General features: G+C 44.1%; 2 protein-coding genes across 3 annotated transcripts; both read right to left on the bottom strand.

Annotated features, from left to right (window-relative positions):
- Positions 1-166: 166 nt before the first annotated feature.
- VPS26A (VPS26 retromer complex component A) lies at positions 167-12,911 on the bottom strand. 2 transcript variants are annotated; one of them, XM_084525050.1, is made up of 9 exons: positions 12,772-12,911; positions 10,928-11,077; positions 9,302-9,377; positions 6,711-6,867; positions 6,117-6,281; positions 5,537-5,643; positions 4,466-4,534; positions 3,499-3,641; positions 167-1,921 (listed from the first exon to the last, which is right to left on the bottom strand). In XM_084525050.1, the coding sequence occupies exons 1-9, from the start codon at positions 12,772-12,774 to the stop codon at positions 1,808-1,810; spliced, it is 984 nt and encodes a 327-aa protein (XP_084381176.1). In that variant the 5' UTR covers positions 12,775-12,911; the 3' UTR covers positions 167-1,807. The 2 variants fall into 2 exon arrangements, with proteins under 2 accessions (XP_084381176.1, XP_084381175.1); XM_084525049.1 differs by lacking the exon at positions 12,772-12,911 and adding an exon at positions 11,904-11,999.
- A 179-nt stretch (positions 12,912-13,090) lies between these two features.
- SRGN (serglycin) lies at positions 13,091-15,088 on the bottom strand. The gene is made up of 3 exons (XM_084525051.1): positions 14,913-15,088; positions 13,555-13,699; positions 13,091-13,436 (listed from the first exon to the last, which is right to left on the bottom strand). Exons 1-3 carry the CDS (start codon positions 15,001-15,003, stop codon positions 13,241-13,243), a joined length of 432 nt encoding a protein of 143 aa, XP_084381177.1. The 5' UTR covers positions 15,004-15,088; the 3' UTR covers positions 13,091-13,240.
- Positions 15,089-15,674: the final 586 nt, after the last annotated feature.

Genomic DNA, 15,674 nt, shown 5'->3' with positions numbered 1-15,674 from the left:
ACCGCCCGCACTGCGCATGCGCCCCGCCCGGCCCGCCTCAGGCGGCCGCTCCCCTTCCTGGGCGAGGCCGTGAGGCAGCGGGGCCGGGGGTAGGGCCCGGGCTGCCCCGGAAGGGAAAGGGCTCGGCCCCAAACACGGGAGGACGAGCAAAGACGAGCCAGATGCGTAGTGAGAATACAGCTATTTTAATAATTGAAATAGCAGCTCAGTATGTTTCTCGTTTATTATACATGGTTGCACAATCTGAGGCTGGTTAAATACAATCAGTTTTCAAAATCTCTTAGAATAGGCTCCAGGTAACAACATGCAAGTGACCATGAAAATATTTGGCTTTTTTTACTTTATTCTTTTAGATTTCCATACAGGCACTTACATGAGGGAATTAAGTTTGCTCTCAAAGATACTCATATTACGAGAAGTATTCTAGCATAAAGTACACAGAATCTTTGTCTGCTTTATCAAAGTGCCACAGTAAGAAAACAGTTCTTACAGAAAAGTAATTCAGTAATTTGCTTACTCATAAAGTAAGGTTACCAATGACACTTGCACTGAAGTTGAGAAGTCTTGGTTTAAAGGCCAAGTGAACTACAAGCGCAAGTAGCCTTCCACACAGCAGGCTTCAGTTTCTGCCCAAGCCACGTGTCTGATAACAGACTACATGCTCAACTGTGAGTAGATGAAGGCTAACTCATTTAAGCTATTTCTTCAAACACTAAATGCATACAAGATGACCAAGACAAACAAGTTGCTGTGCTAGACAAGCTTCTAACAGTTTTGAGGCTTGCCTGGCTTGAAAATACCTTTCTAGAAGAGCACAAGAAGCATGTTTACCCTCATCACGGGCTTAGATGGATGAGGAAGAGGTTGTCCTTTGAAGATGTTTTGCCTTTCCTATCAAGACAATGAGGAAAAATTGAAGACAGTAGAAGCATGAAACCAGAAGGAACCACATTTTGTGCATTCGCAAAATAATCAATGTTACTAGAGTTTATTTCATCAACGAGAGAAAGAATTACGTTCAGATACTTTACCCACTCACCACCCAAAGGTGAAATCATGAGAACATCTCCAAAGTCACTCGTTACCGGGCAATGAACCCCCAACAGTCAGGAGCGACTCAGATGAAAGGCTTAAGGGAAGAATGGCAAAGTCAGAACTGGGGGTGGGGGCAGGGAGAGAGCAAAGATGTTTTCTAACATTCTTTGCTACCGAAATTCAAAGCTTCTTAGAAACCTTGGTAAGGTGTCTGAAGGCTCCAGTTATAGTCATAGTGCATATACATGCGGTTTGAGTTAAACCCTGTCTATTACAGTCATTAGAAGTCTTAGGACAAGTCCACCATAAACCTTTTTAGTGTGATTTAGTCATTTGCCTTACTGCCATTTCAAAACAAAACAAATGCAAATAAGCAACATCGGAAAAAGACATGCAATAAACAACATGAGAAGGGAAATGCTTTTGTTTTCACTGTATAGGTGATCAGCAAAATCAAATACACCAGCCTACCATGCATGGAAACAACTAGATTTAAGCTTACGCATATCCAAGTGCATATAACATTACCAAATAAAAGTAAATGTGCAGTATAAAATAGCTTAAGAAAGTTCCAGTGTTTGAGAAAGCACTTTATTTTAAAGGTATATACATACTTGAATGTTTAACTGAAGAATGTTTTAGTAGTATGGTAAATGCAGCACTGCAAGACGAAGGAAGACAGTTGTAATGGGAATTTTGGCCTTCTTTCCCCACAGGCTGCTGCCATCTTTAACCTGCTGAAGCATTGCAAAGTTTTTCGCCTCCTACCAGTTCACATTTCAGGTTGTTCAGCAGATGCTTGTGATTCTGGAGATTCAAATCGCTGGTGAAAGTTTGTTCGTTGTTTCCTCAGCTTCTCAGGCGCTTTTCTCCATAAAATTATTTCCTGTAGGAGGAAGCAAACACTTTTGAACCAGCCACTTACCATTAAGCCAGAAGTATCAACTATCATTAGGATAAATTCCTAGACAGAATAGGCAAAGGCTTTTGAAAAACCTCTGGATCCCCGTATTTTCCATATGCACTTCCTGTTACGTAGTTAACAGAAAGATGACAATTTACATATTTAATTACTGCCTGAATACTAACTTATCAATACTGAGCAGTCACTTCTTCCTTAACAATCCTACTCCTCCGTCTGATGCTATTTAGAAGGGTCAAGAGATTTTTCTTCCTCCTTTTCTGAAAATCCCAGACCCATCATAGCTGTTGTATGCTCCAGTTACCTTCCATTTTCCACATACACCAACTTGTCTATTCTTTAGAAGAAAAATATGTTGTCACAATCCACATAGCTTCATTCCAGTGACCTTTTTCATTATTTCTTTCCCCTAACGGGTCCTCAGCTTTTGTTAATTTCTCAGTAAATTATCTTGACCTTACTACAGTTTTGAACCTGAGATAATGCTGGGAAGGGACATTATCTGCAGTAGGTAGAAAAGAGCGAGCACGGAAATGCATCGATAACTTATTTTGGCCACAAAGTATATTGGCTGGATTCATCTGATTCGTGTCAGTATGGCACAATGCTAGGGCCACATGGTATGATGAATGCGACCTTCTGTCTTCCATACCCTCGTATAACCACAAGTCAAAGAAAAACAGAGTGGTTAATGTATATAATTCTTGTATCTTGCAAAGGAATGTTTTAGCAATTCGTGTCAATAGAGAGCTTGAAGGGAAATGTATTTATAGGTTTTTCCTTGAAGTCTCTGATATCTGGGGGGTTTCAGAATAACTGCTAACTATTATGACTATTGCATGGGACACTATGCAAGTCTCTGATATCTGGCCAGGAGATTAAGGAGACGGGGAGAGCTGAAAAACAACTAAAAGACAAAGCTTGCAGGGGATGTTGCACAAGTCTCTGCCATACAGCCAAGTTGGACAAAGGAAAAGGACAAGAGGGAGGAAGACTATGAGCCTTCAGCATGAGAGACCCCCAGAGAGACCACCAGAGACTGATATGCATGCTCCAGTGGGAGGGTTTGGATTCTGGAAACTAATTATAATAACCCTGTTTTTTTTAAAAAAGTAGTAATGAATATGTATTAGCCTAGGAGCATAAAAATCAGCTGCTTGATGTAACTGGTGTGCGTCTTGGTGGAGGAGACACTCCCGGCACACCCAGCGCTGTTTGCTTACCTCTATTCCTTTAATAAATTGTAAACTTTGATTATAGTCCTATTTTGAAGACTGAGCCATTTATTACATTCACAATACAAGATTGCTTTAAGGCACTCAGCATTATATCCTTGCTGAAGTATTATCTGTCATACCTGACTTTCTCCTGGACCTCCTTCAGCAAGCTAATATTTTCTATATGGCTTCCAATACATTCAACAGCAAAAATATTTATGCCATACACAAAGCAGAGCTGAATATACACTGTAATGTACAGAATATCCAAAGCAGCATGCAAAACACCCCAGAATTCTGCAGTCAAATCCCTTTAGACCATACCTGTTGTTTAAAGTATCGTCTGTCTTCTTCATCCACAAGCACAAGATTTAAGAAGTACCTCACTGAAAACTTCTTGTTCACATCTCTCATTGTAGGAGTTGGGTCATAGCCCGCTAAGAAGAGTCTGATAGGAATCGATTCACCTTGAAAAGGAAAGCTGCAATTAGTTCCTGAAAACTGGGTAATGTTAACGGTCCCGGAAGCCATGCGAAATAAAGGCACCTTCCCAAGTTCTGTGCCTCTTCTTTCTGCAGGGGAAAAGGGAACACCAGACTTCCAATATATGAGGCAAGAGGACAAGAGTCCTCTCACCAGTAAGTCACTTGCACCTCATTAGGTTTCAGATCATTTAAGAGCCTTCCACACAGTCATCAGAACCAGCACCCACTAGTAGCAGCAAGCAAGTGGGAGTCTAGATTAAAATTTGATCATCACACTTAGATGAGACCTAAGTTACACTATCTTGTGCTACTGAAGCACCTTCACAGTACTGCTGCCACCTATGGCACGTACAAGCATTTGCATGTCTGAGTCCTGAAGTCAGGCAGTAACTGCTCAGAGCTGGAATGCTTGAATAAAAATTAAAAAAAAAAAACTCAGGTGAGTATGAAATCAGAGGCGGAAGCATTTTTGTCAGTAGAAGCGTGGTAACCATGCAAGACAAAAAGAAATTGCATCTGGAACTCTCTACAGCTGATCTACATCAGAGAGTCGGGTTTAAACAGAAGCGATTAAATAGATCAATCAGAATTTCCAATGGTAAGTGTAAGAATTACTAGGGTCCCAAGTAAAATTCTTAAAGTTAGTGAAAATGCCAGTTTTAAATAGGAAAATCCAATATTATTACAGCAACATAAGTAGAAAGCTGTTTTCTCCAAGAAGAGTTTACACAAGTCTCATAACCTACATATTTTTAGGCAGTTAACTACGAACATTTACCCTTCAAAATACAATCACAAATATTTACCTTTAACTGGTGCACCATCCATTATTTCATACTTGGCAATGGTTTCAGTCTCTGTTGTGGTACTCGGTCCTGATAAAACAAGTTATCACTCTGAGAACACATGCTTCAGTTTTAAACATATTTACAAAGCTTTATCACAGCAATTTCTAGCCTGCAGCATTTAAATTACATACCACCAGATTATTTTTTGCCTTTATTTTGTATTTAAGTAACACACAGCTAAAGTGAGCAAAGCCAACTCCTAGACAGAGTAACTACTCTTTAGTATCTCCTCCCAGCACTGACACAGAAGAGGCAGTAGCCAGTGCCTCAAGGGAGCCCTCAGTATGCAGGCTTTAAATAAAGGACTAGCATGCAGGGTAAGGTTTGTGAAACTGTTCTGTTCCATGGGCAGTGCTAGTGCCTGACTCTGGTAGGCCACGACCAGACTAGAAACTGAAGGAGTGGCCATCCAGCACAAGAGCCACCTTTCTCCAGTGCCTGGGATGCAGCACTACCTAGTTTAGCCACAAAGCAAGCAATGAAGTAGAGCTCTCTGCTATTCCTCTCTTACTACAGAGACATCCTTGAATCTCCACGCAAACAACTCACTAGGGCCCCAGCCACTCGGGAAGGAAGTCGTGAGCCACAACCTTACTGCCTTCCTAGTCCCACAGTGTGCAAGCCCAACCTGCAATAAATCGAGCTGTTTCTGCCTCAAAGCCCCTAGATGTTTTCATGATATCAGCTTTAGGCTGCCTGAAAATAATACATTTCTAGAGCAGAGGAGAGATTTCATGCCACTCTTTACCAAACCCACTTCACTAGCTTTACTCTGCAGAGGCAGAGAGGTCTTCAGGATGCATTTTGCACCTCTTCCCTTGTTTGTTATCTACCAAAGCTGCTTAAGCTGCTGTATATTTTTTGCAAAAGGTTCCATTTACGTTGGTTCAAGTTCGTGAGGCCAGCCTAACATCAAAGCCCCAAGACAATGCCACAGACCTCAAGCATGATAACTGAAGCACAAAATGCAAACAGTAGTCAAACATCAAGTAAGGAAGAAGCCCATCTTTTGGGCTTTGCTTCTCTTACCAATTCCAGTAATCTCCTTTTTGATCAGCTGCAACTCCATGTGCTGAATTTTTATTCTCACTAAGAGGAAATAAATTTTCCCAACAATGACATCCTTTAAGTGATACCTTCAAAAGAAGGGAACAAGAGGGGTTCGTTAAATAAAAATAAAAAAAAATAAATTAAAAAAACACACTTTTACACCTTCTTCAATCAATTTCTACAGGCAGTTACCTTATCTGCCCTTTCATTACTCAGACCTCACTTCCCCACCAAGCTAAATATCTCAGCCACACTGGGGCAATTAACACCTTCCATCACTGCAGTATTGCTAAATGAAGTACTGCAGTTTTATTCAAAAATCATAAATGCAGAAATCAAGTCTTAAGCATCTGCAGTGACCTTCCTATTAGCACTGAAGGCAGAACAGAGAAGAAAAGCCATCATAATTAGTAACCAGACAGCTCAATACCAAAATCACTGGAAGTGTCGCTTTCCTTTTCAACTCCCTAGTGCCACACTGTTCATCAAGTATTCCGTATCCTACCCTTTTCTACCAAAATATTTACCTGAACGTGCTTCATTCTAGAGTTCCACTTACTTTGACTTATTGTATTCAAACTCTATATGAAGACAGTCTTCGATGCCTACTTCCATTTTAATGGAGTTGTTTACATCCGGGTAGGTAGCAAGCTGGTGAACAATCAGATCGTATTCTTTCACCATGTCTGACAGTCGTCTCACTATTGTCACTTTTAGAAAATACCTAGAAAGCAAGCCATAAAAGGTAACCAGAATTACATAAGCAAACATCTTCATGTTCTGACATACAGATCATTCTTTCAAAGACCACAGTAAATTATCTTTAAGACCGAGCAGAAAAGAAAGACACCAAAATACAAGACAGTGCTTTTAGGTTAAAAAAAGTTGTTTTTAAAGGGAAAGATACAGACTGTTTTTATTTGATTGACCTGAAAGAGTATGATCTATACAAACAACATCGTGTTGTAATATGAGCAATTCCAAATAACATAGTAGAGGCTATTCTCAACACCATGAAACAGGGCACGGTACTCACTGTTAAACATGATTTGAAATCCAAGGTGTGGGGAGGTATGAAGGTGACAAGCACAACTGCTAAGTTATGAAATATCCAGCAGGACAGCAGGGGAGAGGAGACCTAGGGGTTACAAACCTCAGTCGGACGTTGGCACCAATGTATGATTCATATGGCTTCTCAACCTGCATGAATTCAAAGTCATAGTTTCTGCTCTGGGTCAGTTCTCCAGGTAAGGCAAGTTCCTTCACTAGGTTCACAAATTCATGGGTATTGCTTTTGTCGTTGAAGAGCTCTACAGTTGAGGAAGAGGAAAGGAAAGTGGGTTTCAGCATTTATTTTTAGCAAACAAAACTGTCCCTAATTTGCCAAGAGCAGATGGGAGAAGACAAGAGCAAGTAATTTGATGTGAGCAACACATTTAACCAGATGTTTTATCCGGCTTTTCAAAGTTACCTTCTGTTGTAGCAACTTACAGTAAGCATTCCTAAAGAGCCAACCGCAGTGAAAAAGAACACATACTTGAAGCTTCACTGACATAGGATTTATTCTTTCCTCCCTTTCTTTAAATGACAGTTTAGCTAGCTTTATCAAGTATTTCTTGCCTTGCATCCTTTGTAAAGGCCATTGCTCAGTTTTGGCTGATGATGTGTATTGCTGGAAGTACAAAATTTAATGGGCTAATCTTGCTTTGCTTCAGGACATGCCAGTGATCCTAAACTGTATCCTGCAGGCCAACAACACCTATTAAATGGTTTATCGTGACCACTGGTATAAGTTGGTCATTTGAAAACAAAGTTCTTAAGACATAAGCATATACACACCAGTATCACAGAGGAATCACATCTCCAGTCACTAGGCCAGACCACTGTGGTTATTATTCATCTGTAGCTCTGTGCCATGCAATCCTCACATTGATAAAAAGTTAGGGAACTATAATATCGTCATTGAAAGACTACCCACTTTAGTGCATTATAAAAGCTGCTCCACAATTCACACCTAAGAACATCAGGTAAGAACATAAGCGGCAGTTGAAGTGGTTGTGCACAGACTGAAGCATTCCAGAAGAGAACAAACACAAACTTGACAGTTTATCACTGCAAATTTGACAGAAACTTATACATTCACTAGTAACTGCTTATTTTCTGCTACAATCAGAAATAAAAGTGTGCTTTGTTTGCTATGACAAGCATTTAAATAACAAAAGGTCTGTTTCCTGTTGCATGTCCACTATTTTTTGTGCCAGTCAGAGAAGTACTCAGAAGAACAGGTTTAAAATATGCTTGTGACATGCAGCTAAAGCTAGTCTCCATGTAGTGCAGAGAGAAGTCACTCTAACAGGATGTTTTTTGTATTAACTGTATTAAAACTTGAAAGGATACAAAGAATTACGAACAAGTAAAATAAGCAGTGGCTTAAGCCACTCCTGTGCAAATCCTTGAGAATTTCTAAACTTGCAGCACAAGAGAAAGACCCAGAAAAATATAAAAATTGATAAACTCCATCAAGTTGAAGTCATTCAGAGAATACAAATCATCCTTCAGAGTAGATGAACATATATACAACTATTAGAGGGCAGACACCAGGCTGAACAAAGCTGACATATGGGAGCTCTGTTTTTTTTCCTCGGCTTCTCAACACCTCATTTCCTTTGCACTGCTGTTCCACTCTACCAGCCTGTTATGGCTCCACTGATCAGATCCTCGAAGCATAAAGCAGCAGGTGTCAGAACTCAGTCATACTTGCTGCACAAGGGTTCACACGAAGGGTAACGAAGCCTACTGACTGAGCAGAAACAGAGCAATCTGTTAAATGCCAACCCAAAAGTCAATTTTACATCAATTTTTCAGTCAGGTTTACTTCCAAGGGGAACAACAATGCATACAGCCCTCTAACAGAGAAAAGAGGGATTTCAGCATCAGCCTCAAGAAGCTGAGGTTATTTGGACTGCTAAGAGGTTAGACACGATCAAGGTTCTTCACAGCTGAAAACAAGATCTGGATACAGTTAAAAGATAATTATGTTTATTATGTCAATACCACATCATCTTGCTAAAAAGCACACAGATCCCGTGAAGCTTCAACGTTACTTTATGTTAACAATACAAAACTACTTATTGCTTCTCTAAAAGAGAGAATAACTTGCAGAAGTGTTTTACTGTAGGCTGTCCCATCATTTCTTTTCTCTCTCTTCTTTGTCTTTCAGAGACAGAATTCAAGACTAGAATTAAGAAGTCTAGCACGATAGGTACACTTGATATTTTGGCTTGAAACCTTAAACACGAACAAAAAGCACAAGCAAGAAAAAAACAAAGTGTTTCGAGTTGGTTTTTCAAAACAGGGTCATTCACCACCTATAATTAGTGGAGAACACTCACAAGTTACAAGTGAATAGACTGAAATACATAAAGCTGAAACAATGTGCATCGTGGTTACAAGTTTAGTTTTCAGAAATCTCGAGTGGTTCTTAATCAAGCTCTTAGCCAGAAGAAATACTTGCCAGCCCAGTTCTCCCTCACATGTACACATCTTTCCTTCCAGTGATTTTCTGACTAGCACAAATTAGTATGTCACCTGTGTTAAAATTAGTAGAATACAATCTTCCTTTGGCACTTGTCATCTATTAACCCAATCAGGTCGCAATGGTTTGGCCGAACTGCTGACAGTCACATATGCAAAGCTGCACACACCACACCCACCTAACATCCCCTTCATAGTTTCAAAACTCACCGATCTGTCCTACAAATTCAATTCTAATTCCTTGGTGCTCTAGTCTCTTCCCATGCTGTTTAAAGGAGATGTTCACCTACAAAGGCAAAAAAAGAAAAGAGCAACAGTTAAAAGTTAATACTTTCACTTAATACAATTTCCTTTTTAAAAACTGCAAACTGTTCTCAACAGCACTACCTGAGCTTGAAAAGAACCGAGTCAAACAGCTCATTAAAAAATTAAGCATAACCAAGGCCCCACTAAAGCCTCTGAGAAAAATCTAGCCATCCATGAGACGGAACTCAGTAAGCAGCCTTGAAACCTTTGAGCCTCACAATTAGGAACCCAACCCCTAGCTTCAGTAGAGCTCAGAGAAGCCAGCAGTGACCTCCTTGCCATCTTTGAGGGCAGAGAGCTTCAAAACATTTGGAAGTCCACAGAAGAACTCCCATTAGATGCATTCCTTTCAAGTCAAGTGCGCTCAAATCCTTTCCTCAGCAGAAATAGAAGCATTAGTCTGAGACGAATCAATGTTTCTGCGCTGGGCAGCTACTACCAGAGAAACTCCTGTACCTTAAAATCCAATATATCATTGATATCCGAGTAGAAATCACTTGAATGGTCTACGTCCGTGATGAAAAGAAGGGAAGAGACAGAGGGAAGCTGCCCTGTAAATTACTGTTCTCCCAAAACCCCTGATCCCACTGTGCTGGTGTTAGTCAAAGCTCATCAGGCATCTCTCAGGACTTGCTGATATAAGCAAGAAGTCATTAGGTCAGTGAACATGCAAAAGCCAGTTCCTTCTGTTCGAGTTTGAGGCCTGTCTTGCAAGAGTTTCACATCCCTGAAAGGATTTTTGTAGAGAAGCAAGTTCGTAACGTGGAAAGATAACTAAAGAGCAGAAAGGTGCCCAGTGATAATCAGTCAGTCACAACTGAACTAGGTACTTAGAAGTCAGTCCTAGAACCCAATAGCTGGCCCAAGCTTCTTGGAGGAAGAGTGAATCCTAACAGAAATATTCAGAGAATGACTCCAGTAAAACCAGTGATAGCAAGGACTTCTTGTGGGGGAATTCTGAGAGATGAGGAATCCCTCTGGTAATTTTAACTGCATTTCCCCACCAAGAACTCCTGTTGACTCAACAGCCAGCTGAACTGTAACATTCTGCCCCTTTGATGTAGTTCCAGAAACCACTTCAGGGCATAAAATGTAAGGCTTAGCTTCAGGGTATGCAAAGCAGGTTGGCTGCACCAGCCAGGAATTACTCTTACACACATGGGAGCTGTGGATTTCAGAGTTCAAGGGGAAGGGCGGGTCCAGTTTGGAATAACTTTCTTGTCAGAAGCAGTGAGAGGATTGCACATGGTTGCACAAACAGCTTATTCATAGAAACGTGAAGACCAGAAAAGATTATCAGAAACAAACACGAACAAAACATTGAAAAGGCTCAGTTCTGTCGGCTGCCCGAATAACTATGGTTAAAGAGACCAGCTACAGGAATATAGTGTTTCCTTTCAGTCCCAACACAACCTGAAATGGCCATGCTCGCTTATGTTTGTTCATTTCATTTCCTGTATGCATTAGCAATCAGTGCAGTAATTAATTGCCACTCAAAAAAAAAAAAAAAAAAAAAAAAAGAAGAGTTACCTTTCCTGAAACAGATTCACCATCATAGAAGAGAAAATGCTTTTCCACTTTACCATCTTCTGTTTTGATTTCTGCCGTTTTTCGTGTTTCAGCATCATTAAGAATAACGTCAATCTCACAAACGGGACTGAAGAAGCCTCCAAGAAAACTCTGGAATGACAAGAATTAGGTAAATTACTTCACAGAGGACACCCCATTTTAAATGCAGGATCTACTTGCAGCTGTGCACCATATACTGGGGAAAAACACGTGTTTCCATGAAATTACGAAGCCGTTCTTCATTAAAGACCCAAGACAGAGCACTGACAGAAGACAGTTGTTCACCTAGCGAGTAACTGCAATCACAGCAACAAGCAGCAGTTGTACTTACAAAAGTGTGACATTTAGTATTAAAGCATGCAGCATAGCTACCATCATTACCGCTACCTTAAGATGCTAATAAATACTTGTTACCGTTGGAAACACAACTTTGGTTTCTGCCGCTGCAACATTTCATGGCATTTACTGTTAAACCAGCAACTTCACTTTGAAAAAATTAATCCCTTCTAACCACACGCACAAAAAAAAAAAAATCTTAAATTTTTTCCACCTGGGTGAGGATTTGAGCTATTACGTCAAAAATACGCATTGTTTGATCCCCACTGTAACTTACTGCATGAACAGCAGCAACACGCTGACCAGAAGTAAGAGGAATGATGGAGCAAAGCGAGGTGAGAAGAAACAGCTATCGGGGGAATATTACAGAAGCTCCTGGCTGGCAAAGTTCAATAAGGAACTTTTATTTGCTGCCTCTTCCTACGCCCTGTAATTCTCTTTGGGAACAAAGAGAGCATTAGCGGGCTCAGGAGACAGCAGCTCTTCACACAATCTACCTTAACTACGCAACCCTGCCATCAGATGCCTCGCATGTTGTAAGTCTACCTGTAATTCTGCTCCAGGCACCGATGTGCTGTAAGCTGTAACTGTCTGTCCTCACCTTGCAGCAGCATTCTCTAGGCATCAACTTTTGAGCGTTATCAGACAAGAGAGCAGGGAAGATCATCCTTTGACCTTGCACAAACATTTCTTACGAGAAACTGAAAAACATGTCTGGCAGCTCTGTGGGAAACTCGACAAGGTTGGTGTGAAATCCCAGAGTTTTCCTAGGAATTAGGCACTAATCTGCTTTGATGTTCTGAAGCAGACAACGCTTCGCCAATTCAGGACAATGTTATGTTTTTAAGAAAGCATTTCGCTTTGAGAAGTTACACTCGGCTCTCAGTAAGAGCATCGGCTTTAGCTGGTGGATTTTGGAAAGATATAACAGTCACCCTCATTTCACCAATTTAACCTCAAGGAGCGAACACGCACATATTCAAGGTATCCTGGGGACCTCAAGTTTTAACTGTTTGATTAGTAATAAACGGAAAAACAAATCTAAAATACAGTTTAATATGAATAGAGCTGCCTAGCAGCAGGAACACCGAGTAACGTCTCACAAGACATGGTGCAACACGGAGCTATAGGACAGCGATCCCCACAAGCCTGAACTGCCCGGGGGTTCCCTCAAGGGGCAGGCAGCCCCGGCTGCCCCCACACAGCCGTGCCCGGTAACCGGAGCCCGCTCGGGGACCCCTCAGATCCTCTGAGGAAAGCAACGGCAGCGGGGCGGGCAGGTGGGCAGCCTGAGCGCTCCCCCAAGCAGGAGAGGCCGAGAACAGGCGGAATAAAGGCTCCGGCAGCCGCCCCCACAGCCTTCCAGCCCCTTTTTCGCCCGTTTTTCGCCCGTTTTTCGGCCGTTCCCCCCCCGCCTCAGGCGGCCCCTCAGGGCCGGCGGTTGGCGGCCCCGCCCCGCCCCCACTCACCATGGCCGCTGCCCGCCGCCGCCGCCGCCGCGCGCCACCAGCCCCCGGCCCGCGCCCCTGTCATGTGACCCTCCGCGCCGCCACGGCACGCCCCGCCCACGCGCCCGCCACGCCCCCGCCACGTGACCCGCCCGCGGGGCGGGAAGGGGCGGGGCGGGAAGGGGGCGGCGCATGCGCGGAGGGAAGGGGCGGGGAGGGGCGGCTGTGTGGGGAGGAGCAGGGGGAGGGGTGGTGGCGCTGAGGGGGCGTGGCGGGTGTGTGACAGCGGCGCAGCCTTCAGCCTTCCTAAACGCCTTTAATGCACCAAAACAGCGCAGTGTTCAGCCCCAATAAACGCTTTTAATGTACCAAAACAAGCCAGCGTCCAGCCCCAATAAAGACATGTACTGAGCGAAAGCCGTTCAGGGTTATAAGGCAAGGGTTTTTATTGAGCGGTGGCGGGGGTGGTCCCGTCATGGCGGCCGGGGCCCTAGAGGAGCAGAGCCTCCTCCGACAGCCGCAGCCCCAGCCCCGGCGGCAGCTCGGGTCCCCGGGCAGCCCGGACAGCCGGGATGGCCTCGGCTCCTGAGCCCGAGGCCGGCTCCATCTCCAGTGCCGTGTCCAAGCCGGAGCCCGATTCCTCCTCGGAGAGCGGGAAGATGTCGCTCATCTGGTCGCTCTTCACCCTGAAACAGCAGCGGGTTCATTACACACCCACCATTTCCCACATTATTTACCAAATATCACGCTCACGGGGCCGGACGAGCCACGGCCCTGCACGCCCACGGCACTGCGCGCACTTACGGGGACGGGTCGGCCACGGGAGGCAGGATCCTGTTGGCATCGCCATGGGGCAGGAGCCAGGGCGCCTTCTCCTCGATGCAGTTGGGGGACCAGGCGTCGGGCCGGCACCTCACCCTCTTGTACCGCGCCTTCTGCACGGGGGCACCTGTGGGAGCAGCCCGCGTTAGCCGCCCGCACCCACTGGTCCCGACGTGGGTGTCACGACGGCAAAATTACCCAACCCCACCGCCACGGCTCGGTGCCCCCCGGGCCAACGGTGATGAACAAGTCCTCCAAAATGACCAAAAGGAGAACACGGGGATGGAAGCAACAGTACAGCATCTTTCTTTCCAGTCTCGTTTAATTAAACTTGTTCTGAAGCCTCCTGGCACATCCTCCTCCTTTCAGCACTCTATGTAATTTTTCTCAGTTTCTTGGGAATATCTGTCTGTAATTACGGCTCTCTATTGCTCCATGTACTGCCACAATGTGCTAGATGACTTACCGCTTCCTCCTACACTCTTCTGTCAGAGAAAAAGTCTCTCAGGTAGGATTTCCTGCCGCTTTCGCAGCATATTCCCTTTTCTTATTTATTTCTCTTAGCATCTTATGGAGGTTTTTTATAACAACAGCAGCAACAGAAGAAACAACCGAATACTTTGTAAATAAGCATTATACAGAAAGCAGGCTCTAAGCTCAGAAAGCTCCTCCTCAGAGCACAAACAGCAGTAGGTGCATAATGAAGGCTTCTCACTGCCATAGCCATAGTTTGCCATAGTTTGGCAAGAAATTATCCTACACATCGTTGGTAAGTGCCACTCTCTTACAAGAAAGGAATCCACAAGGCATTTGTCATCATGAATCAACATTTCCTTTTCGTTGTTTTAGTGCTGCGTGTTGCAATTTTTTCTGTACTGAATAAACCGTTTAATTTCCTCACACTTACGTCCGATTTCGTTTCCTCCCTCCCACAAGTAGAGCAGAGGAGTTATGACATGGGGACTGCAACAGCCTTACTCTAGAGCTGCGTAACAGAATATGAGGAGATAACCAGACCCTTGACAAAGGGCTGGTTAAAAATATCTATATCGGCATATATTGGATAGATGTGTACATAGAGTAGCTTATTTTACAAAGTCTTTTTCTTAGACGGGTTGGGTGAGGGACACAGAAATGTTCCACTAGCAAAAGGCACCTTTTCTTCCAATTCTCCCTTCAGAAAACAAGAAGCTAGCAAAGCAGGTTTCCTAAGCAGACCTCGTTCCTCCCAGAAGAAGGTCAATTTGAAAGATTCTCCCTTAAATTTGGAGGCTGCTTCATTGGCCCACACTGCCTCACCCAGAAAGAGGATTACAGAGAGAACAACCGCTCGGCGTTACCTTGCGCTGTGCATCCCACAAAGAGGATTACACAAACGGCCAGGAAAATCCTCCTGCTACATCTGACTGGGAGCTGCATTTTGGCTGGCATTTCTCCTCTCCCCGCCAGCCTCCGCTGCGGCCTCGCGCTTCAGAAATACAGTGAGGCGAGGAGACCGACTTTTAGACAAGGTTTCTGAAACCTCAAACCCAACCCATAACCTGCGTCACCGCTTCCTGATTGACTGAAGTGAGGCATGTGTGGAAAAGCCCAGTGCTCCGGCCCCCCACTTCCCCACCGGGCACCGAAATCCCCACCCCGGTGCTGCCCGTGGGCAAAGGCAAACCCACGACAAGCCCACCAGGCACACGGGCCAGGCACTCATCCCTGCCCACTGCCCTTTCCTCCAGCCCACCGTGTTGTTGCACTGGCAACTTTTTCATTGGGATTAAACCAGCCAGGCTTGAGTTTAGCCAAGAATAAATCAGGCACGAGAAGGCAACGGCAGTGATGGGTTTTTTCTTACTCATACCACTCCCCACCAGGTTAAGCCGGGCAGAGATGTGGGGGCCAGCATGCTGCCAGCACCTCCCGCAGCACCGCGGAGCACGAGCTGCCTGTGGTGAATCTATTTTTATGAGGTGGAAAGTCCACCGAGGCCCCGGCGGTGCTTCTGCTCAGCGGTGACTTTCCCTGCGATGCTCCCTCGGATTCACTGCCCGACAAGGGGCTGCGAACTCTTCCCATTTGTTTTCCATTTCCACACGTGGTTTTTCCAGCAT

This window comes from Aythya ferina, assembly GCF_964211825.1.
Source record: "Aythya ferina genome assembly, chromosome: 7".
NCBI classification, from domain to species: domain Eukaryota; kingdom Metazoa; phylum Chordata; class Aves; order Anseriformes; family Anatidae; genus Aythya; species Aythya ferina.
The sequence above is the reverse complement of the archived record's forward strand: the minus strand, read 5'-3'. Positions and strand labels throughout refer to the sequence as shown.